At 46.0% G+C, this 22,645-nt stretch overlaps 1 protein-coding gene across 4 annotated transcripts; it reads left to right on the top strand.

Annotated features, from left to right (window-relative positions):
* The first annotated feature begins 152 nt into the window (after window positions 1-152).
* Window positions 153-21,909, top strand: LOC150058420 (proton-activated chloride channel). 4 transcript variants are annotated; one of them, XM_090341230.1, is made up of 8 exons: window positions 153-253; window positions 3,309-3,396; window positions 12,199-12,408; window positions 13,597-13,748; window positions 14,468-14,610; window positions 15,614-15,758; window positions 18,844-18,951; window positions 20,729-21,636. In XM_090341230.1, the coding sequence occupies exons 3-8, from the start codon at window positions 12,297-12,299 to the stop codon at window positions 20,888-20,890; spliced, it is 822 nt and encodes a 273-aa protein (XP_090197356.1). In that variant the 5' UTR covers window positions 153-253; window positions 3,309-3,396; window positions 12,199-12,296; the 3' UTR covers window positions 20,891-21,636. The 4 variants fall into 4 exon arrangements, with proteins under 4 accessions (XP_090197356.1, XP_090197354.1, XP_090197355.1 ...); XM_090341228.1 differs by having other exon boundaries at window positions 168-298; window positions 20,729-21,909; XM_090341229.1 differs by lacking the exon at window positions 12,199-12,408 and having other exon boundaries at window positions 168-298.
* Window positions 21,910-22,645: the final 736 nt, after the last annotated feature.

Genomic DNA, 22,645 nt, shown 5'->3' on the forward strand with positions numbered 1-22,645 from the left:
GAGAGACTTAGAGACATGCAAGAAGAAATAAGAGCAGCAGTGGCTCGGCCCCGGAAGGCCAGAACTACATTTCCCAACGTGCCTTTGGCGGCCCCGGCGGTGGCGGCAGACGCGGTGCATGCGCAGAGCGCCGCCACGCCTGGTCTCCCCGACGCCGCTCGAAGCCAGTCTCGCTCAGTGGAGCCGGCAAATCCCCGCGGGGCGCCTGAGGCGCTTCCGGGGCCGTAGAGGGCTCAGGTGCGGCTTAGCTCTGGTCAGTACCATGATCCGGCAGGAACTCTCCACATCCTACCAGGAGGTAGGAGGGAGTGGGAAAGTCTGGGGACAGACCTGTGAGGTGCAGGGCCGGGGTCCCGGGCGGGGTGGGCGGGTGATGGTGAGTGCGTCCGTGGAGGGTCTCGGGTGCGGATGGAAGTCAGCGGGGGCTGGGGCGGGGGGCGTCGGCGAGGGTTGATTGAGGGATGGAGCCCGGGAGGCGTGGCCGGCAGGTGAATGATTGACGGCGCCCGGCCGGGTGGGCGGCGCGGGGCGGGCGCGGCGCTTAGCAACGGGTGGCAGCGCGGGCCGCACCCCCGCCAGCCCGGGCCGCGCGGCTTCCGCGGGCCGCTTCCAGACAGGGACCCCCCCCCCCCGTGTTTCTCTTTCCCTCCTTCCCTCCTTCCTCCCTTTATTGCCTCTTGCCTTGGTGGCCTGTTAACTTTGAAAAAAAAAAAAAGTGCTCTGACCGGCGTAGTGGCGCCTCGTGCTTCTCGGTCCCTTTCCCTGCGAGTCTGTAACCATCGCTTTCCAGTTGGTTCTTTGTCTTGTCTGTGGGCCTCCCGCCGTTCACTTCAGAGTAGTCTCCCCCTGGCTCCTCTGGTTAGTAAAACTGCACCTCCCTTCCCCCCCACTTCCCCTCCCTCTGCTACACCTCCCCCTCCCTAAGCACGGGTAATTTTCCTCTTCAGTCCTCCTCCACCGCCGCCCCCTTCCATTTGTCTTCATCAGGCAGTTCCCCATCCTCACACTTGCGGTCTGTGTCCCTGAGTCAGCTCCAAGCCACCCGAGGGTGATACTATGTTTCCACATCTCCCTGGGATGCTTGGGATCCTGAGTTCTCCTGCTTTGCAGACTTGTTGTCCTGTCTGTCCAGAGTGGCCCAAACTTCCCAACAGGCCTTCCGAGTTCTGCACTGCTCTGCATCTTGCCTTTCATTATCATGGTTAGCTCCCCACTCACGTAGGCTCTTGTCACCCTGGAAATTCACCCGTAAGTAACTGGTAGGGTCTGATAAAGAGTGAGTGCTTGCCTAGCAAGTGTGAGATCCTGAGTTCGGCATCCACAGAAAGTGCCTAGCTCAGAACTGGGGTGAGCTTGTGACTGTTTAGGGTATAACAGGATAGTGGCAATCCTGCATCTTAGGGAGCTTTGAGGGCCCTAGCTTAATAGGGCTATGTCTTTCTCACACATAGCTTGCAGCATCTCCTTATCTAGTAGAGATCATGAAATATTTATTAAAATATTGCAGGGTTAAAGTGACAGGCAGTATCAGTTGCTCCTAGGAGTCATTCTCATAGTAGAAGGCACTGGAAGGACCCCTCTTTTGCTTTCTTCAGAAACTTGTTCTGCAGTGCCAGGAATACTGCTTAGGGATCGCCTTGTATCTTTCTGGCCTGGATCATTTCTAGAGTGGAGGTTGCTCTGTGTTTGGTGTCTGCTGAGGGGAGATTTGAGCATATTGATAATCTGGCCAGGGCAGGTAAGGAGATGGCCTCGACGCTGCTAGTAGGAAAAGAACTGGCTGTGACAGTGTTACCACCTGGGTCAGGGGGTTGACTCAAAGAACTTTGGTCTCTTCAGGATAACATCCTTTTCTCTCCTTGGCCAGGAAGACCTTGGAGGCCCTCTTTGTGTGTTTCCCACCAGTGGCCTGTCTCTTATGATGCCTTCTCCAGCCTCCCAGCCCTCTTCCATTTGAATGTCTTCTCTTTTGTACTAAAGAGTCAGGTTTTGTCTGGCTATAGTATTAGTATTACTATTTGTTTAAAAGACAATACTGGGATTTGAACTGAAGGCTTTGCACTTGCCAGGTGGCTTGATAGCACTGAGCCATACCCACAGCTCTACAAGAGATGTTTGTACACTCTACCAGTTGAGCCACAGCTCTACCTCTGGCTTTTTGGTGGTTAATTGGAGGTAAGATTCTTATGGATTTTCCTGCCAGGGCTGGCTTTGAACTGATTTTCAGAACTCAGCCTCCTGTGTAGCTAGGATTACAGGTGTGAGCCACCAGGCCTAGCTTCTCCCCCTGCCCCCCAACTGTCTTTAGCTCAAGTTTTCTGGGAGTGAGCTTTAGTTCAAATGCTTTGAAACTGTAAGCAATGACACTTGAGCCTAAATAAACACTTGAGAATCTTCCCTCTCTTCCTTCCCTTTCAGTTCATGGACAGCTCATCCTTCAAACTGTGACCTCCTCTGCCCTCCTTCCTAGTCCTGTGGAGATTATTGATTATCATTCTGTTCTCTCTGCATTTTTCAGTGGCACGACTTCCCCAGTAGACAGTTGAGAGTATGGATGTAGTGATGTTGAGGTTGCCTGGATACCCTTCCCGCTTCATTTGGCCATTCCTAGAACAAGTGGGAACAAGTAAATAGACTTTGGCCAGAGTCCCTAGCAGTGCCGATGTGGGCTTCGCTCTTCCCTTTTCTCTCTCAGCAGATTAAGCCATTTTCTCTTCCTTTAGGAAGTGGTTAAGACCATAGGCTTTGAAACTAGACCAACTTGGAGTTGACTCAGCTTTGTCTTTTGTTGGCTCTGGTCGTGGGAGGTATAATGGGTTGGATTGTGTGTCCTAAAATGACACATTGAAGTGTAATTCTCATACTAAGAAATAGGATTACTTCAAGTGTACTAAGTTTGACAACGTTGTCCTGAGTATGATAGCCCCCTCTCCAGCACAACTCATACCCCTAAAAAGATGACTGTGCAATGAACATAGACACAGGAAGAATGCCTTGTGAAGATAAAGGCAGAGATCTGAAATCAGATGCATCCACAAGACAAGGAACTGCAAGGACTGCTGTCTACCAGAAGCTAGCTGAGAGACACTTTGTTATAAGCAGGCCTATCTAAGGAAGGAAGTTCTTTGAATTTCAAGGCTCTGTTGTCTTGATCTATATACTACATCATATACTACATCATATATATATGTGTGTATATAATATGTAATTTTTTAATGACAGTTGAGTATCAGCTTCTGCTTTTTTTATTTTAGCCTAGAAAAGCAAACTTGGTGTAGCTGATCTACCTGCTTTGCTTCTCCTTTTAGCTGAGTGAGGAGTTGGAACAAGTGATTGAGAATTCAGAGCAGGCAGACAAGGAGACAGACAAAGTCCAAGGTCCAAGTGCCTTACCAGGTAAGTGGATTTGGAGCTGGGGAGTTGGGAGCGCTATCATCCATGCCCAATGCTAGCTGTGGGAGTAGAAGGGCCTCTTTCACTTTGCATCCTGTATAGGATCTCGGGTACTGACCCAGTTCTAAAGCCATACATATTTAATCAGTCATGGGACAGAGGTCTTAGGGCTGAGGTTTGCCCCTACTTTTGACTGTCTTGGAGGTTGAACTCTGGGCCTGGGCACTGTCCCTGAACTTTTGTACTCAAGGCTAGTACTTTACCACTGGAGCTGTAGCTCTGCTTTTTGTGATTAATTAGAAATAAGAGACTATGGGCTTTTCTACCCAGGTTGGCTTTGAATTATGATCCTCAGCTCTCCATCTCCTGAGTAGTCAGGATTTCAGGTGTGAGCCACGGCTGCTCAGCTAAGGGTTTGCTTTTTTTGAGGCAAGTCCCTAAGGTAAGGCCTTAGGAAACAATGGCAAATGCTTTGGGTCTCTATTCTTCCTCCCTAAGAAAATGCTAGCAAGTAGGCCTCTGATCACCCAAGCAGTTACTACAGCCCTTTGAGAAAAGTCCTCATAGGCCACAGCTTCCTGATAATAGTCTTCTCCAGTACTGCTGCCTAGCTGAAAGAAGCAAGGGCCTGTCCTGTGTCATCTTATAGTCTCAGCCTTTCAGTTATGACCTGTGGCTATGTTTCACACAGTTGACTACTTCCTCTAGATACACACGCTTCCTTAGTTTCCATGAAGTACCACTTCTCAAGCCGCTGTTTTTAGACTCCTTTGCAGTTACCCTCTTGGATATAAAATATCTGCTGTAGGTTCTCTCTGTCTCTCTCGCTCTGTCTGTCTTTCTCTCTGTCTCTCTCTCAGTTATGGGGCTTGAACTGTGGGCCTCAGTGCTGTCCTTGAGCTCTTCAGCTCAAGGCTACCACCCTACCCCTTGAGCTGCAATGCCACTTCTGGTTTTCTAGTGGTTAATTGAAGAGTCTCATGGTCTTTAGTGCCTGGGCTGGCTTTGAACTCTGATCCTCAGATCTCAGCCTCCTGAGTAGCTAGGATTACAGACGTGAGCAGCCGCACCTGGCTGGTTTCTTCTCTCTTTAGTAGGTGATCTCACCTAGGTCTGTCTCCCTGCCTAAGTCAGCTTTACATCACTTGCGATCACATCTCTATCCCCAAGATTTCCTGTGAACTCAGATGTAGGTATCCTAGTTGCCTAGATGATTAGCTCTGCATTCTAGGTAGCTGAGTGGCTAGGATTACAGGTATGAACCACTGGCTCTGAGCCACATTTTGTTTTATTCTTTGCTTGGAATGCTCTTTATTCATCTTGTTAATCATAGAAGTTCTTCAGCTGTCAGCTGATCATTTTTTTTTGTATAAAACCTTCTCTGACTGTCTACCTTCTAACAATGTCTGTAGTTAGGCAGCACATTCCTTTACAGCTGTTGTTGACGGAAAGGTACTGTGCCTTCCTGTCTTGTTACTTCACTATGGTGAAGCCCCATGGGATCAAACCTAGTTGTTCATCCTACCTGTGCATTCAGTAAATAGGGAATTATTAGGTGAATGAGTTAGGTGAAGCCTCAGTCTTCTTTTTTTTTTTTTGGCTGGTCATGGAGATTGAACTCTGGGCTTGGGCACTTTCTCTGAACTCTACCACTTGAGCCACAACACCACTTCTAGTTTTCTAGTGGTTAATTAAAGAGTCTCATGGACTTTTATGCCCTGACTGGCTTTGAACTGCTATCCTCAGATCTCAGCCTCCTGAGTAACTAGGATTACAGATATGAGCCACCAGGGCCTGGCTCCCTGAGCTTCTTTTACTCAAAGATAGTGTGTTACTACTGGAACCACAGTGTCACTTGGCTGTGTCTGTATGTGACACTGAGGAATTGAACCTAGGGCTTCTTGCATGTAAGTCAAGCACTCTACCACTAAGCCACCTTCCCAGTCCTCTATTTTTAATTTTTAATCTTTTTGCCAGTCCTGGGGCTTGAACTCAGGGCTTGGGCACTGTCCTTGGATACTTTTTACTCAAGGATAATGCTCTGCCACTTGAGCCCCAGCACCACATCCAGCTTTTTCCAAGTATGTGGTACTGTGGAATTGAACCCATGGCTTTGTGCATGCTAAGTGAGCACTCTACCAGTAGGCTACGCTCCTGGGCCCTGATTTTCTTTCTTTCTTTTTTTTTTGCCTATCCTCGGGCTTGAGCTCAGGGCCTGAGCACTAGGGCTTTCTCAAGACTAGAGCTCCACCACTTGAGCCACAGTACCATTTCCAGATTTTTTCTGTGTATGTGTTACCATGGAATTGAACCTGGGTCTTCCTGCATGCTAGGCAAGCATTCCAACACTAGGCCAAACTCCCAGCAGCCCCTGTTTTTAGTTTTTTAAGCGACCACCTTTTGCTTCTTTGTAATGGTTGTACTAATTTACATTCCTACCAACAGTGTATGCATGAGTTTCATTTTCTTCACATCTTGCTATGATTATTTCTTGTCTTTTTGACTGTAATCATTCTAACTGGGTGAGCCATGCATCATGGTTCTGATTTGCATTTCTCTGGAGGCTGGTACTGAGTTCCTTTTCATATGTCTGGTAGCCATTTGTAGGTTTTCCTTTTGAGAAATTCTGTTTGAATCTTTATAATCTGATTTTTTTTGCTATTGAGTTGTTATAATCAGATTTTTTTTACTATTGAAATCTTTGTCTTGTATGTATAGCTTGCAAATACTTTTTCAGCCCTTCTGTAGGTTGTCTCTCCATTGTGATTACTTGCTTATGTTGTGCAGAAACTTTCAACCCTTTAGATAAGTTGTCTCCTTCTAGGCTACCTAAAACCCAAGTCTCAAAATATTGTTGTCTAGTCTCAGTGGTGACTTGGCCCACATATAATACAGTTTTTGATGGTTATTTATTGCCTCTGAGACTTCAAATAAGAAAAAAATGATAATGATGATAGCAGCCACCATTTTGGAAGATGTCTTTTTTTATTATTATTAAGTAGTTGTACAAAGGGTTTATAATTTCATAAGTCAGGTTATGAGTACAGTGCTTCTTGGTCATTGTCATCCCTTCCTTTGTTTTCCCCTATTTTCCCCATCCTGTCCTTACCTACAGGTTACATAGTTCTTTTTTACTTAATGTACATTCAATATCACGACTGCATTTGCTCACCCTTCTTCTTCCACTCCTGTGCTTTCCCCCTAGATGTGTTTCTACATCCTGCTATTCTTTTTGATAAACAGTACTTCAGTTGTTTAGTCATGTCTTTGGGTTCTCCCCGTAGTATACCATCCTTTAGTCAGTTGGTTTGTGTATAAATGCATTGAACCCTCTATATGTTATACATTGTTGTATTTTAAATCTTATTTCCACATATGAAAGAAAACATGTGCTGTTTGTCTCTCTGCTCCTGCTTACTTCACTTAGCATGGTTTGTTCTAGGTATATCCATTTCCCTCCAAAAGACATAATATTCTTTCTGATAAATGAGTAAAATGCCAGTTCTGAGGCTTGAACTCAGGGTCTGGATACTGTCCTCTTTAGCTTTTTCTGCTCAAAGTTACTACTCTACCACTTGAGACACAGCTCCATTTCAGGCTTTTTGGTAGTTAGAGATAAGAGTCTCACAGATTTTCCTTCCTGGGTCGACTTCCAACTATGATCCTCAGATCTTACCCTCTTAAATAGCTAGGATTCCAGGCCTGAGCCACTGACAAGCACCTGGCTTGAGGATGCTGTTATATATACATTTTGTCCCATCACCTTCACAGCCACTCTGGGAGGGAGATGGTTAATCCTGGTTCAGCGGGAGAACCTGAAGCACCTGTGACATCTTAGTGCTAATGAGTTGCAGGGCTGGAACTTGTTTCCATTGCTGCCTCTCAGTGTTCAGGGGTCTGTACTGACTGTTGCTCCTGGATGAGAGTCTGCCTCTCCTGAGCCTCCTTGCTCTCGAACGTACACTTAGAGTCCTTTATCTGTTATTCCATGTGCTAAGTCCAAGAGGTAAGTGAGTCACGGTCTACTTACAGTAAGTAAGGACATGCTGAGAGAGAGGACAGAGTGCCCAAAGAACCTATTCTTTCTTCTGAGCTCCTGGATCTCATGTTTTCTTTGGTCGCCTGGAGCACAGTTGAGAGGTTGCAGTACTGAGTATGATTCATTTATTCATGTATTTGTGCTGGTATTGGATCTTGAGCTCAGGGCCTGGGTGCTATCTCCTAGCTTTTTCTCACAGGGCTGGTTGAGCCCTTTCTTGGCTTTTTGCTGGGTACTTGGAGAAAAGTGTCTCATGTTTTCTTTTTGGGCTGGCTTCAAACTGCAGTCTTCAGATTTCAGCATCCTGAGTAGCTAGGCTTATCAGTGTGAGCCAGTAGCATTTGGCCACTGAGTATAATTCTTTAATTGCTGTCAACCCTTCACCTGTTCCTCAATTCTAGAGGGACTGGGTTGCCTTTTTTTCCCCCTCCATGTTCTATCTCCAGTGCCCAGTGTAGGTCCCCCAGGCATGTTGTACCTGAGAGAGGGAAGCTGGAGTATGGAGTAGGGAGATAGCTGAGCCAACTAGGGTGGATGAAGGACAAACGTGGTTGAACCAGACATTTCAGAAATGAGGGAAGAGGCTGGTGAAGATTGATGTGAAAGGATGGTGGCATATAGATGATAAAGAAGAGGCTAGCCAGACACTGGTGGCTCATAGCTACTCAGGAGGCTGAGATCACAGTTTAAAACCAGCCCTGGAAGGAAAGTCTGTGAGGCTTGGATCTCCAATTAACCGTCAGAAAACTGGAATTGGTGCTGTGGATCAAAGTGGTAGAGTGATAGCTTTAAGCAAAAGAGCTCAGGGACAGTGCCCAGGCCCTGAGTTCAAGCCCCACAACGGACAAAGAAAAGAAAAGGGATTGATGAGGAGGAAAGATGGCCTCCCCCAGTGACTGTCTAGAGGTGGGAATAAAAACAGGACCCTTGAGAGACAGTGGGTGGTACCATGGAACCATTAACAAGCAGAGACAGACTTGGGTCAGTTTAGAGAGGGTATGAGAGTTGGGGAGCAGAAAAGGAGGCAGGTAAGAATTTTAGGAAGATGGATATGGCTGCTCTTTTGATGTGGGAGAAGGGAGAAGGCAGAAGGAAGCACCTTCCATTTAGAGGCTATGTCAGCGGAAAGGCGGCTGAGGGGAGACTACAGAGCAGGTGGAGCTTATGTGTTGTTTTACTGATGACATACTTATGTGGAGGGACCCAGAGACTGGCAGAGCCGCAAGACTGAAGAGCAGTGGGGATAGATTGAGCAAATGGGAGTGATCCTGGGGCAGACCATACAGACAGGTGGAGGGAGAGCAGGTAGGGTGGCAAGCTGGGGGAGAGGGGGAAGAGATAAAAAGCCTGGGAGCTGAAGGAATTGAGTGGAGGATCTAGAGGTGGTAGGACAGGACAGAGATACCTGTGCTGAGCATTCTGCAGCAGAGAGTCAAGGTAAGTAAGTACTCAGACAAGTTAAGGATTGATAACCCAGCTTGATTTTTCTGAGGTAAATAATACCATATCACAATGTGCTAAATGCTTCTGGCTGTTATTTTCATCTCTGTCAAAAGGTGCACAACCAGTTTGTCTTCTTTTCAAGGAGAAATGATACCAGACATGCTAGTTGATAAGCAGTTTACTATATTGAAACTGTTAATTAAATTGAGGGAAAAGCTTGGCTAATAAGGTTTTTACCAACAATCTCCATGGGAACAACTATATATAACAGTCAAAATAGACTAAGATAAGCAAACCAAAAAAGAAAAGTAATAAATTTCATGTTTTAATAGTTAAAATCTTGGAGCCAGGAGTTTGGCCTACTGATAGAGTGCTTGCCTGGCATGCATGAAGACCCGGGTTCAATTCCTCATTACCACATACACAGAAAAAAGCTGGAAGTGGTGCTGAAGCTCAAGTGGTAGAGCTCTGGCCTTGAGAAAGTCCCAGGACAGTGCTCAGGCCTTGAGCTCAAGCCCAGACTGGCCAAAAAAATTTTTTTTTAAATCTTTGTACATTAAAGGACACTGTCAAGGAAATGAAAAAGACAGCCTTCAGGAAAGGAGAAACTATTTGTAAACCATGTATGTGTTAAGGGATTTGTGTTTAGAAAATATAAGGAACTCTTACAATTCAGTAAAAATTAAACATAGCCAAGCATCTGAATAAACACTGCTCTTAAAGGAGATATAAAAGTAACCAGAAGATACTCAAGGCCATTAGTCATCAAGGAAATGGAAGTGTAAGCTTCAGAAAGATAGTAGCAGTTCAACATGCACTAAGAAAACTGTAATAAAAAAGATGGACAGTGATGAGTTGGGGAGGATGTAGATATCTGAACTCCCAGATAGGGTTGGTGGGACTTCAGAATGGTGCAGCAGCTGTGGAAAATGATCTGGCAGTCTCTGAGAAGAAACAGCTCATACAGAGAAAATGGTGAATTTGGCTGAATATTTTGGTGTACTTAATCCATAACCAGTTGTTCCAGTTGCTTTTGAGCCTGGGCTCAGGCCAGACCTTAAGGCAGGAACTGGTGGCAAAAGAAGCCTATTTATCTGATGATGAGGAAACAAAGAATGGGAGAAGGAAGGGCCTGGGGTCCTGTACTCTCTTTCATGTGTACACCTCCAAGGACCAGAAACTCTCCAACTATATCCACCTCCCAAGCTTCCCACCATCTTCAAATAGAGTCATGCTAGGGGGCAAGTCTTCAACCCATTTAGGATCCAAATAATTATAGCCAGAATTCCACTCTTGGATTGATATTCAAGAGAAATGACAACAAATATCCACATAAAAACATAACCATATCCAAACTTGTTTGTGAATGTTTTCAGTGGCTTCTTAAATGGCAAAACACGATGGTATCTAGTTTCAGAACTGGATATTCTCTGCAGGAAACGTGGTTTGTAAGTAATTTCACAGCTTTTATGTCTGTCTTATGTCTGCCTGAGGTCCCAGAAGAAACTTGGCTTCAGGAGTATAGCAGAGGCGTCACTTGGTCAGGGTCCAGACAAACCCGTGATGTTGTTATAAGGAAGCTTTTGATCACATCCTAAATTGTTGCTTCCAGAAATTCTAAGAATATGTGGGGTGCAATGTTACCTGTTTTCCTTCCAAAGTCATCACAAAGGCAGCACATTTCAGGACAGATTTACCTGACTGTCATAGATGTCATTCATTGTTCATGTTACAGTATTTTGTTTGGGTATAATATTTAGATTGCCTTTAAAAATGCCCCATACTTCTCTACTCGGTATAACTTACATTATGTCAATCCATATCCCCCCCATCTCTCTCTAGTCCTGGGGCTTGAACTCAGGTCCTGGGCACTGTCCTTGGATACTTTTTGCTCAAGGCTAGTGCTCTGCCACTTGAGTCACAGAGCCACTTCTGGCTTTTTCTGTGTATGTGGTACAGAGGAATCGAACCCAGGGCTTTGTGCATGCTAGGTGAGTGCTCTACTGCTAGTCCACGCTCTCGGCCCTCAGTTTTATTTTCAGTTTGAATTCAGGGTATCACACTTGGTAGGTAGCTACTCTGTCTTTTGAGCCATATCTCCAGTCTCCCCCCTCTACCCCCTTAACTGAGATAGGGACTGGCTTTTATTTCAAGCCAGTCAGACCCGTGTTCTCATATTTATACTTCCTGTAGTAGCCAGGATGGCAGGAATTTGACTGTGATCAAACCCAACTTTTTCTGTTGAGATGGAATCTTGCACACTTTTTATCTGGATCGACCTTGACTTGCAGTCTTCTGAGCTCTGCCTCCCAAGTAGTTAAGATTACAGGTATGAATTACTAGTACACAGCTCAGATCTTTTTTATCATTAAATTATTAACAACTAGAATTTTAATATTTAGGTGGAGGGCCACTGTCTCATTGTCTCATATGGCCTTTTCTCTATGTACATACATTCTGGTGTCTTTTTCTTCTTCTGATGACACTAGTCCTCTTGGGTCAGAGCCTCATTTCATGAACTCACATTAGCTTCTCTAAGGCCTAGTCTCTACTACAATCACATTGTAGGTTATTGGGCTTCAACATAGGAACTTGAGATGGAATGACATTGTATAGACCATAAAAGCATCCTAGCTTTGGGGTAGTTTGTGAGATGGGGGCAACCTGTTGTAAGAATGACATTAAATGTGTTTAATCAGATACCATGTAAGTACACAAACCTGCTATGTTCAGGCACAGTGAAGCCTAAAGTTCAGTTATAAATGAGACTGGCCTTGCCCTTACCCTCATGGAACTTGTAATCTAGAGGGATGATAAAGTAATACCCCTGGAGGACTGCCATGGGATGAAGTATAGGGACCAGGAGGAAAGATACTCTGAGAAAGTTCTCATTGGAGAAGGCTCTCTTGGGAACTTGTCTCTTTAAGTGAAACCTGAAGGATGAGTTGGGCATTAGCTGTGGGGATAGTGTCCAGAACGGGCATCTGTCTCTAAGCCTTGCTAGAACACATAAGAATAAGAAGCTCTGCTCCTTGGCGAGGGTTGGGGAAGGGAGGATGCAGGTTGGGGTCAACTCACATGTTGGGTTATAACTGCCTATCTCTGTAGAGGGGAAACACCATAGACACTCTTCAGCCCAGCACCTGGACAGTGGGTGGGTGGGCAGTGAATGTCTCCAGGTTCTTTGCGCTGTGATTCGGATGTGGTGGAAGGCCTGGTGCATGGAGGTCTGATAAGACAGGTGAGGACCTGGAGGCTGCTGGCTGTCTTTGGCTACTCCCTGCCTCTGAGCTCAAGGTCACAGTCTGGTATCTTGTTGCCAGGTCTGGACAGTGAGTCTGCCTCTAGCAGCATCCGCTTCAGCAAGGCCTGCCTGAAGAACGTCTTCTCTGTCCTGCTCATCTTCATCTACCTGCTGCTCATGGCTGTAGCAGTCTTCCTGGTCTACCAGACCATCACAGACTTTCGTGAAAAGCTCAAGCACCCTGTCATGTCCGTGTCTTACAAGGAGGTGGATCGCTATGATGCACCAGGTAGAGCCTGCTGGACCAGGTGTCGGGCTCACAGTTGGGGCCTCAGCTGGCATGTCTGCCCCAAGCTGCCAGCACCATGCTGGGTGCTCATACCTACACTTGGGGCCATCATCAGTCCCCATAAAACGTGTGTGGAGTTTAGGGGGTTCTGGTAGCATTGGGTTGGGTAGGAGGGCCAGGAAGAAAGATGCATTGAAACTAGGCTTTGAAAAGCATGAGGTAGGCAGTATTTGTATGAGGAGGGGAAGGAGCAGTAAGCAGCAAGAGCAGGAACAGGGATGAGAGTGAGGGAGATACTTCTGGAGAAAGGAGAGTAGCCTAGATGAAGCCAGAGACCAAAGAGGAAAAGTGTGAATCAAGAAGAGCCATTCAAAGGAATTAGCAGCTCTGCAGGACACTTTTGGCTCTTTCTTGCCCCATTTGTGTGTCCAGACACCTGAGTGGGAGGTTGCCTCTGCCATAGTGGACCCCCTGGCTGTGGCCCAAGCTCTGCCCCATGGCCCAGGCCCTGCCTGTATGGTAAGAGTCACCTGCTCTGTTCACAGGCTGCTCTAGTGACCCTCAGGATGGCCTGCTCATAAATTAGAGTTTGAGTCCGGACTCCCTCTGCCTGAGCCTCCCTGACAGCGTAGCACAGTGTGATGGTCCCAGCTTGTCCACTGGTCTTTCTCTCCCATTTGTCCTTTCTGTATGTCTGCTCTGTCTCTCTGTGGGTGCCTCATACCCTGAACTCTGCTGGTCTGATGCTGGTGCTGCTCAAGCACTTTGGCCTATGAGGTCAGAATGAATCCTCATCTCAGGTGGTTGGGTTGACAGAGGCCAGGACCCTCAGGTTATGACCCATATACTTGGAGCTCCCGGCAGAATGGGTACAGGAGACAGAATGAGTTCTAGTATTTCCACAGCTCAGAGACAATCTCTCCATACCCCCCACCAGCAAGTCCACACTGGACTCAGTGCTGTAAGAGGTGGCAGAGTGCTTCTCTGTGGGTACAGGAGTCTGTGTTCCAGGCCAGGTGGGGCTTGCTGAGGGGTACTGATGTCAATAAAAGTGCCCTCCAAGTCATTTTTCCTCCCTTCTTGGCAATCAGTAAGAGTGTCTGGAATCTAGATTATTAGGAGGTGTGTGGTAGTTTCAGGTGTGGCAAAGATTGATTTCTGACATTTGCTTTTCTGTTTGCATCTCAGGTATTGCCCTGTACCCTGGTCAGGCCCAACTGATCAGCTGTAAGCACCATTACGAAGTCATTCCCCCACTGACCAGTCCTGGCCAGCCCAGCGACATCAACTGCACTACTCAGAGGATCAATTACACGCACCCCTTCTCCAACCAGACCATGGTAATGCCCATCTTCTTCAGCTGGGTCTGGGCCCATGTGTCCCTATTCTCTTCTGCTTACTGTTGTCATGAGTACTCAGTCACTGGGCAGATGTCCACTGTGCCATGGCTGGCTCAGAAAGGTCAGTGAGGTCTTGTCCTCAGCTGACTGATGTCAGGGCTTGTTGAAGGTGGCATGAGACCCTTTGGTGCAAAGTGGCACCGCAGAGGGGTGGGGCTTTGTGATATAATGACTTGAGTCCCTTCCTTGACTGCGTTAGAGTCAGGAGCAGGTGTATATAGTGGCTTTGTGCCTGAATTTAGCTTCAGATAAAGGAGAACCAGAGAGGGCTTTAAGTATTTAAGTGTAAAAGATGTGAAAAGTGAAGTGACTACATACAGGAAAACTCAGGAAGTAGAGATAGGAAGATCTTGGCTGTACGCTATCCTGGGCAAAATTAGCAAGGCCCTTCTCAAAACTAAGCTTCCATCAGTTATAGAGTGGCGGAGGATGCATCACACCCAGCTTGGCTTTAAGCACTGTGCCGAGATTTACCAAGGGCTGAGCAAGTTGGCTCACCTGCATCCTTGGGCAGGAGGGTCTGGCAGTAGTCACTGGAGACTGCTGTAGGCACTAGTCTGTGCTTGTGCTTTTAGAGCCTGAAGCCTCTGTGTCCTTGGCAAGGGTTGAGGAACCACTAGATTTCTGGGACTGAGACTCTGGCCTTTGTGTCCCTACAGAAATCTGCCCTGATTGTCCGGGGCCCCCGGGAAGTAAAGAAGCGGGAGCTAGTCTTCCTCCAGTTCCGTCTGAATCAGAGCAATGAGGACTTCAGTGCTATCGATTACCTCCTCTTCTCCTCTTTCCAGGAGTTCCTGCAGAGGTGGCCTTCCAGAGCTCACAGTGATTCTGCTGTGTTGTATTTTGACATTTTTCCAGCCTTGCTTATCTCCACGCTAATGACTTAGGCCCGGGGGCTGGGAAGCAGTGGGGCTGATGGCTCACTGGCCTAGGGGAGGAAGGCTGGCATGAGCTGGGTCCATTAAAGTCACGGCAGTTAAGCACACCTGCTGTGGAGTGTGTTTGTGCTCCATGCCTGCGGCACTGCTCAGGACAGATCACTTGGTCTGGTCCACGGAGCCTTGTCTCCCCAGCCACTTGCACCTTACTGAGGGCTCAGGGTGTTTGTATATGACAGTGCAGGTCCCATCAGCTGCTTTGGTCTTTACTTATGGTGATGTCTGTCCCTGGCCATCATAAAGTTCCTGTCTGTTCCATACCCTGCTGTGGGTGATGCCATCACTGGAGCCCACAGTGCTTATTAGAAAGAGAGCATCGTCTTTTTTTGGTTGTGGGACTTGAAACTATGGGCATGGGCGTTGTCCCTGAGCTCTTCAGCTCAAGGCTACCGCCCTACCCCCTGAGTCACAGCGCCACTTTGAGTTTTCTGGTGGTAAATTGGGGATAAGCGTCTCATGGACTTTAGTGCCCTGGCTGGCTTTGAACTGCGTTCCTCAGATCTTAGCCTCTTGAGTAGCTAGGATTCCAGGTGTGAACCACTGTGCCAGGCTAGAAAGCATCCTAGCATCTTCTGTGTATCCCTACCAGGTTCCACTGAGCTCTGGGACTCCTCCACACAGGAAGCAAAGACCAGTCTCAGTGACAGGGGCAGGGAGACCAGACAGGGTGGGGTTTTGCTTTTGCTCTTGACTAATGATCAGCCCCACAAAGGCAACTGAATTTGGAGAGGATGCAGGGAATAGATGGCATTCTTGTTGTGCCAGCAAGAAAACTAGCTTGAGACAAGGGAATTTGCATTTAGTTGCTTTTGGCCCCTGCTGTCAGGCCTAGATTTACCTGGACCTTTCTTCTTCCTGCCCTCCAAGCCAAGACAGGGCAGGCTTCATGCAGGCCTGTGAGAGTGCCTACTCCAGCTGGAAGTTCTCTGGGGGCTTCCGCACCTGGGTCAAGATGTCACTGGTGGAGACCAAGGAGGAGGATGGACGGGAGGCAGTAGAATTTCGGCAAGAGGTGAGTGGCCCTGGGTTTGCTTTAGAACAACTGGTACTTTTCCTCAAGTTTGTGTGAAGTGGAGGGAAGTTTTGCAGTGAAGAGTCCTTCCATTAGGTCCTCGGTCCTCAAGGGCGAGTAATCCTTCAGGAGGGGAGAAGAACTTGGTGAGGGCTTCATATGTCTGGGAAGAGTGCTCTTCTGGTGGCATTTTCCTTCTAGGTGTCTAGTTCTCACAGACTGCGTGTGTGGAGTTCACAGTGACTTGACCTCATCACCCAGACCAGCAGTGCTGTGTGGCTTGTGGCTGTAGAGCCAATGTATTCGCAGGAGACCAGACAGTGGTATTGCAGTCCTGCGTGATGATTCACTGGCATGCAGCAGGAGGACACTAGTATTCTTTTGGTGTATACTTTTCTTTCATTCTCCTTTCCTTCCTGTCTCCTCTACTCCCTCTCTCCTCTCCCTCTCCTGTCTCTTTCCTGGTAGTACTAGGGTTTGAACACAGGACCTTCAGCTTGCTCAGCCTGTTTGTTAAGCTGGCATTATATCACTTGTCACTTTACTTTCCCTTTTAATATTCTGTTGACTATATGTTCTATCAGTCATAAAATTATAAATTTAAACTGGGTATTTTTTTATTATCAAAGTCTGATCCAAAAGCTTTCAGCCCACTATCCTAGAGTCAGCAGGTATGCTAGGGTCAACAGGATGTATGTTGGGGTCACTAAGAGGTATGCTGGGGTCCAGTCAGGAGGTATGTTAGGGCTGGAGCCAGGAGGTTGCTGACGATGGGACCAGGAGGTGTAGAAGGGACTTTCTGGCTGTGGTTCTCCCCAGGAGGGGACTGTGGCACAAGGCCTGCTGGTGGGGATAAAGGAGATTTGAGCAAGTGGTGGTTGTCAAAACAGGAGTAATGACCCTGGTTGCCTTAGGTTTCTACCTAGCTGTGGTTCTCTGCCCTCCTATCCACCCAGAGAGGCTGATTGTGTGTTACACCAAGGATCTTGGCCTCTGTTCCTCCTTGGAGGGTCCATGTGGGCTCCTCTGAGGGCCAGCTGTAGGATAGGTCTAGATTGGGATGGAAGGGTCTACTCCAGAAGTGAATGCACTGATGGGGTTGGAGACTGTTATGGGTCAGTCTTGAAACTCCTTTTGTCTCCTGGCTTATATACTATTGAAGGAAGAAGCTATTTCCCCTGACTTAAGTGAAAACTCCTGGCAGTAGGTCCTTAAAAAACATTGTTTATTTGATAAATTACCTGTCATTGGGACTTTCACTTTACACTCTACCTCAAGATCTCTTCTGGCCCCAGGGAGGTGTTTCTTCACCACACAATGAGGGATGGCCCCAGCTCTCCTGTTGGCACTGTCATCTAAAACTAGAGGTGAAAACCTCAGTGAGCCTATAAATGAGGATTGTTTCTTCTTCTTCTTTTCCTCTTCCTTCTCCTCCTTCTTCCCCTTCCCCTTCCTCTTCTTCATATTGGCCCTGGGGCTTGAATTCAAGGCCTGGGAGCTCTCTCTGACCTTTTGTGTTCAAGGCTATCACTTGAGCCCCAGGTCCACTTTGGCTTTTGGTGGTTAATTGGAGATAAGGGTCTCATGGACTTTCCTGTCCTACATGGCTTGGAGTCATGATTCCCAGATCTTAGTCTCCAGAGTGGCTTGGATTACAGGCTGAGCCACTGGCACCTGGCTGAATGAGAATTTTGGGGGGGGGAGGTGGTCAGTCTTGAGGCTTCTTTTGCTCAAGACTAACACTCTGCCACTTGAGCCACACTGGCACTTGCAGCCTTTTCTGTTTATGTGGTACTGAGGAACTGAACCCAGAGCTTCATGCATACTGGGCAGGTACTCTACTGCTAAGCCACATTCCCAGCCCATGAATGAATTTTTTTTTTTGCCAGTCTGGGCTTGAACTTAGGGCCTGAACACTGTCCTTGGTCTTTCTCAAGGCTAGAGCTCTACCACTTGAGCCACAGAACCACTTCCGGCTTTTTTTCTATGTATGTGATACCAAGGAATTGAACCCAGGTCTTTGTGCATGCTAGGCAAGCACTCTACCACTAGGCCAAACTCCTGGCCCATGAATAAGAATTTTTTTTAATGCCTTTTATTATCTAAATTGAAAGTCTTTTGGCAGCATCCCTAAACTCTTGTGAACAATGTCTTGACACCATGCTCTCGCAATAGGTTATTTCATTTGATCCTGACTATGTTGCAGTGAGGCAGACATTTTATGCCACTTGCCAGGTGGCAAGGTTGAGGCTAGGATCAGGTAGTGTGCCTACATGTCTGAGCTGGGCAAACCCAGCTGCCTCTGGACAATTTCTGCTTTCCATTATGCCACACAGTACTTGATATCCAGATATCACTCTGCAGGCCCACCAAATACTTAAAGGAATGTCTTGCTGTGTGGATTTGAGGCTGTGCTTTATCCCAGTAGATCTGAAAGATTGGAACTCTTAGCTCTAACTTTGAAATTTGGGATATCTTATTGCGTTTGTGAGTCTGACATGGCAGTTTACTTCGACTTGTGAGTACAAATAATGTGAGCACCAGATGATAGATTTTGGTGACAATCTGAAACCACCAATTCTGATTCCTCAAAGAACTAGGGAAACCATGGTAAAGCCTTGGCTCCCTATTTAAGATTTTGTGTAGAAGAATTTTACCTTAGCCGGGTGCATGGCTCATACCTGTAATCCTAGCTACTCAGGAGGTGGAGATCTGAGGATCGCAGTACAAAGCCAGCCCAGCGCGGGTACCAAAGTCCAAAAGTCCGTGAGACACTTATCTCCAATTAAACACTAAAAACTGGGAGGTAGGGCTGTGGCTCAAGAGATAGGGCAGTAGTCTTGAGCTGAAGAGCTTAGGGACAATGCCCAGGCCTAAGGATAGGGCAGTAGCCTTGAGCTGAAAAGCTCAGGTACAGTGCCTAGACCCAGAGTTCAAGCCCCATGATCCACAAAAAAAGTTTTGCCTTTTTTCTGAAAGACTGGATCCAGAGAGCTGAGGTCTAAGATCTTTTCTTGTTGTCTCCTTTCTGGGCCCCAGTCAAGGGAGGATCCAGAGGTGGTAACTTTCTCTCCTCTGCCTCCAGACCAGTGTGGTTAACTACAATGACCAGAGGCCAGCTGCTGAGAAAAGCATTCAGCTGTTCTTTGTGGTCTTCGAGTGGAAAGATCCTTTCATACAGAAAGTCCAAGATGTGAGTATGATTTAAGAGTTGTAGAGCAAATTCCCTATTGTGATGCCTTTTGACCAATCCTTGCAGGATAAGTTTTAACTGGCTCTCCTCATCCTCTCTTAAAGCATAAAACACTTGGCATTTATGGCATTGCATGTTACATGTAATTTGTGTTTATTTCTCCCCACTAGAGTGATCTTCATCATTAGAGTACTGTTTTGGGAAGGCAAAGATATCACTGGGTTTATCCTTTATCTGGGATCTAGTAGTGCTTAGCACAGAGTAGTTATTTAGAAGTAGAAAGCATTTATATAGATTTAGTTATATAGATTTTCAGTAAAAGTCATTCTTCAGTGGTTCTCGGTGGGTGGTAAACAGGAACAGAAAAGTACAAATACTTGTCATCAAGTAATGCTACCTTCTGAGACTGGAAGGAGAAATAGAGCAGCTTTGCTCAAGGAACATTATTGGCACACTATCCCCCCAAGCCTGTTTCAGATCTAACAACTGGCATTTACATGATCATGAAAGGTCTTTACATGTTCAGGACTTCCAGCCAGAAGTTTCAAAGCTCAAACCTTTACGCTTCAACTCCGAGGAAGGAGTTTGTGAAATGGATGTAACAATGCTGTTATGATGATAAGTCTGTGCTGAGGGATACGTGTAGTGGAAGGATTGTAGTTGAAGTGTGTCAAGTGTGGTAAGATACTGAATTTAGTCTATTATGGCCATGTAGACAGAGCCCCTTCTTCTAGGTGTGTTCTGAGTGATCCTGAGTGATAGGGGGTGGTAACAGCCATTTTTCATATGTGAACACAGAGGCTCATACTACTCAGGTCACCCCACTAGAACAGGGCTTTACAGATATCCTCACTTTTACCTTGGGAATCCAGAAATCTAGTAGAATTCTTCTGCCTTAACACATGCTCCTCCTTTGAGGAGCAGTCTAATGTTGAAATGACTAATACCAAGACGGTTTCTGTCTGAGTGGTCAGGGGAACACTGAGCTTCGAGGATTAGGACATCCACACAGGAGGACAGTACCCCAGGCAGGGCAGTGAGCAGATGCCTGGAGGAGCTCATGGGGTGAGTTTGTGAGGAGACAAAGTGAGATGGGAGAAAAGAGGAACCAACCTTCATGTGGACTGGGTATAGTTTGGGGAAAGTTTACTTAAATCAGAGTTACTTATCATTGGATTAGGTCACAAATATTTAAGTTCAATATTGGATTTGTGTGTGCTGTGTGCAGGTATTGGAGCTTACACACTGAGGTTGTACTCTCACTTGGCTTTTTTTTTGTCAACTCTACCAGTTGAATGATGCCTCCAGCCTAGCTTTTGGTTGTTTTTTTTTTTTTGGAGACAGAGTCTCAGTTTTCTGCTTGGGCTACTTTTGAACCTTGGTCCTAGGATTATAGCTGTGAGTCTTATTTTTACAGATTTTTTGAAAAAAAATTTTTTTCATTAGTCACTTTATTATATAGGGGTTAGTTTTTTTTCCTCTGACGAGCTGTGAACATTAAATGTGGTTTGAAGTATGAGTTTTAGAACCCTGGTGTTTTTTGTTTAGTCCCTTAGTCTAGGAAGGACAGTAATAATAGTGTGTGATTTAAGAATTAAGATTAAGCTATGTGTGGGTGGCTATGCCTGTGCTCCTAGTTACTCAAGGGGCTGAGGTCTTAGTATTGTGGTTTGAAGCCAAGCAGGAAAGTCCATGAGACTTCTAGTTAACCAGCAAAAAGCTAGAAAAGAATTAAGATTAAAGCAACCCAGTAACCCTGTTTGCTTCTGTTTCACAGATAATCACAGCTAATCCTTGGAACACAATTGCACTTCTCTGTGGAGCCTTCCTGGCATTATTTAAAGCAGCAGAGTTTGCCAAACTGAGTGTGAAGTGGATGATCAAAATTAGAAAGCGATACCTTAAAAGAAGAGGCCAACCTACGAATCACATAAGCTGAAGTCACGTGGATCCCTACAGACTGCTACTGTAATACAAGTCCTCCTCATGCCTGTGTGGATCATGGAGCCACCAGCAACCCTGTACTCACTTGAAGGGAGGGGCCTTATGGAAGGAACAGCCTATCAGACTGGAACTTCTAGCAGGAAGGGACTGTTTCAAGCCTAATGGAAAAGATCCAATGGATAACCTGGAAGCTATTTAAGTATTTAAATTATGAATGAATGTTTTACAGAGCTGTCTGATGTCTTGAGCAGGGTTTGTGGAAGACAGGCCTTTCTTCCTTATTTGGTTCACTGTATAGTTAGGCTCCAGTGGGGGACAGTTAGGACTCCACTTCTGCTTTCGGCTTTTCCTTGAAGTTTTTAAAGTGGAGAGATGGAAGTGTAGTTCTTACTAAAAATCCTAACTGTTGAGATGTGTGGGTGGACACTACACCATATACAACAAAGAAAGGCAAAACCCTTAAAAACTTGGGCACAATCTCTCAGTGCTGCCCAGGCTCTGACAAGCTCTCTAACTTGTTAAATAGTAAATGAGACTTTAACAGTTATTTGAAACTGGTGATTGCATTTCTTGTGGACTAAGTAGCTACCTAGTTCTCTGGCTAGGATCTCTGTTCAGTGTCCGTAAGTTTAGTGATTATAACACCCAAAATCACGAATACAGATGTATGTATATAGTAGGTGCCTATTCAGTGTATTTTGATTTCATTAACAGGTAAATAAAAGTTGAGTTGATAGAAAAGGAATGGGTATGCCAGTATGAATATCTGCTAAGCCAATGGGCATCAATATTATCATGTCGTGATCTCCATAAACAAATGGTGGTCAGAGTTCAACACAGATGGACATGACACTTGTCATCCTTGCCTCCAGGGAAGGTAAGCTGGGTGTGTCAGTTCACACCAGGATGATGAACATACCATCCCCAGAGAAGAATCTGGTTAACATAATGTCCCAGCGCACCCACCTAGAGAGCTGAAGGTTGGTAATAAAAATTATTTCCTGTTTTAAATTATTCACATGCTTGTTGCATCCAAAAAGGGCATCTTAGTGTTTCTGGGATTCACGATCAACTTTTAAGATCTTCCAAATACAGCAACTCAGTTGGACATTTTTTAAATCTCCTATTGAACTTATCAGCAAGAAATAGTTACTAAGTGAACTTGCATAAAGATATGTTCCCTGCTATCTTTCTGTTCCTAAAAAAGTGTGGGAATTCCAATTTTAGCCTAGGTTGCTCTGCAGTCTCAAATTCAAAGCCAACTCTAAAAACTGACATTAAGGGGCCAGGAGTTTGGCCTAGTGGTAGAATGCTTGCTTAGCATGCACAAAGATCCGGGTTCAATTCCTCCATACCATATATAGAGAGAAAAAGCTGGAAGTGGTGCTGTGATTCAAGTGGTAGAGCTCTAGCCTTGAGAAAGTCCAAGGACAGTGTTCAGACCCTGAGTATAAGCCCCAGGACTGGCAAAATAAAAAATAAAACCACAGTGTTGATTTTTTTTTTTTTTTTTTTTGCCAGTCCTGGGCTTGAGCTCAGGGCCTGAGCGCTATCCTTGGACTTTCTCAAGGCTAGAGCTCTACCACTTGAGCCTCAGCACCACTTCCGGCTTTTATGTATGTATGTGGTACCAAGGAATTGAACCCGGGTTTTCGTGCATGCTAAACAAGCACTTTAACCACTAGGCCAAACTCCCGGCCCTGTGTGATTTTTTTTTTTAAAGTATTTCCAGTTTGTTAAACATGTCATT

Source organism: Megascapheus bottae, chromosome 10, assembly GCF_031878675.1.
Source record: "Megascapheus bottae isolate mThoBot1 chromosome 10, mThoBot2.hap1, whole genome shotgun sequence".
Lineage (NCBI taxonomy): Eukaryota > Metazoa > Chordata > Mammalia > Rodentia > Geomyidae > Megascapheus > Megascapheus bottae.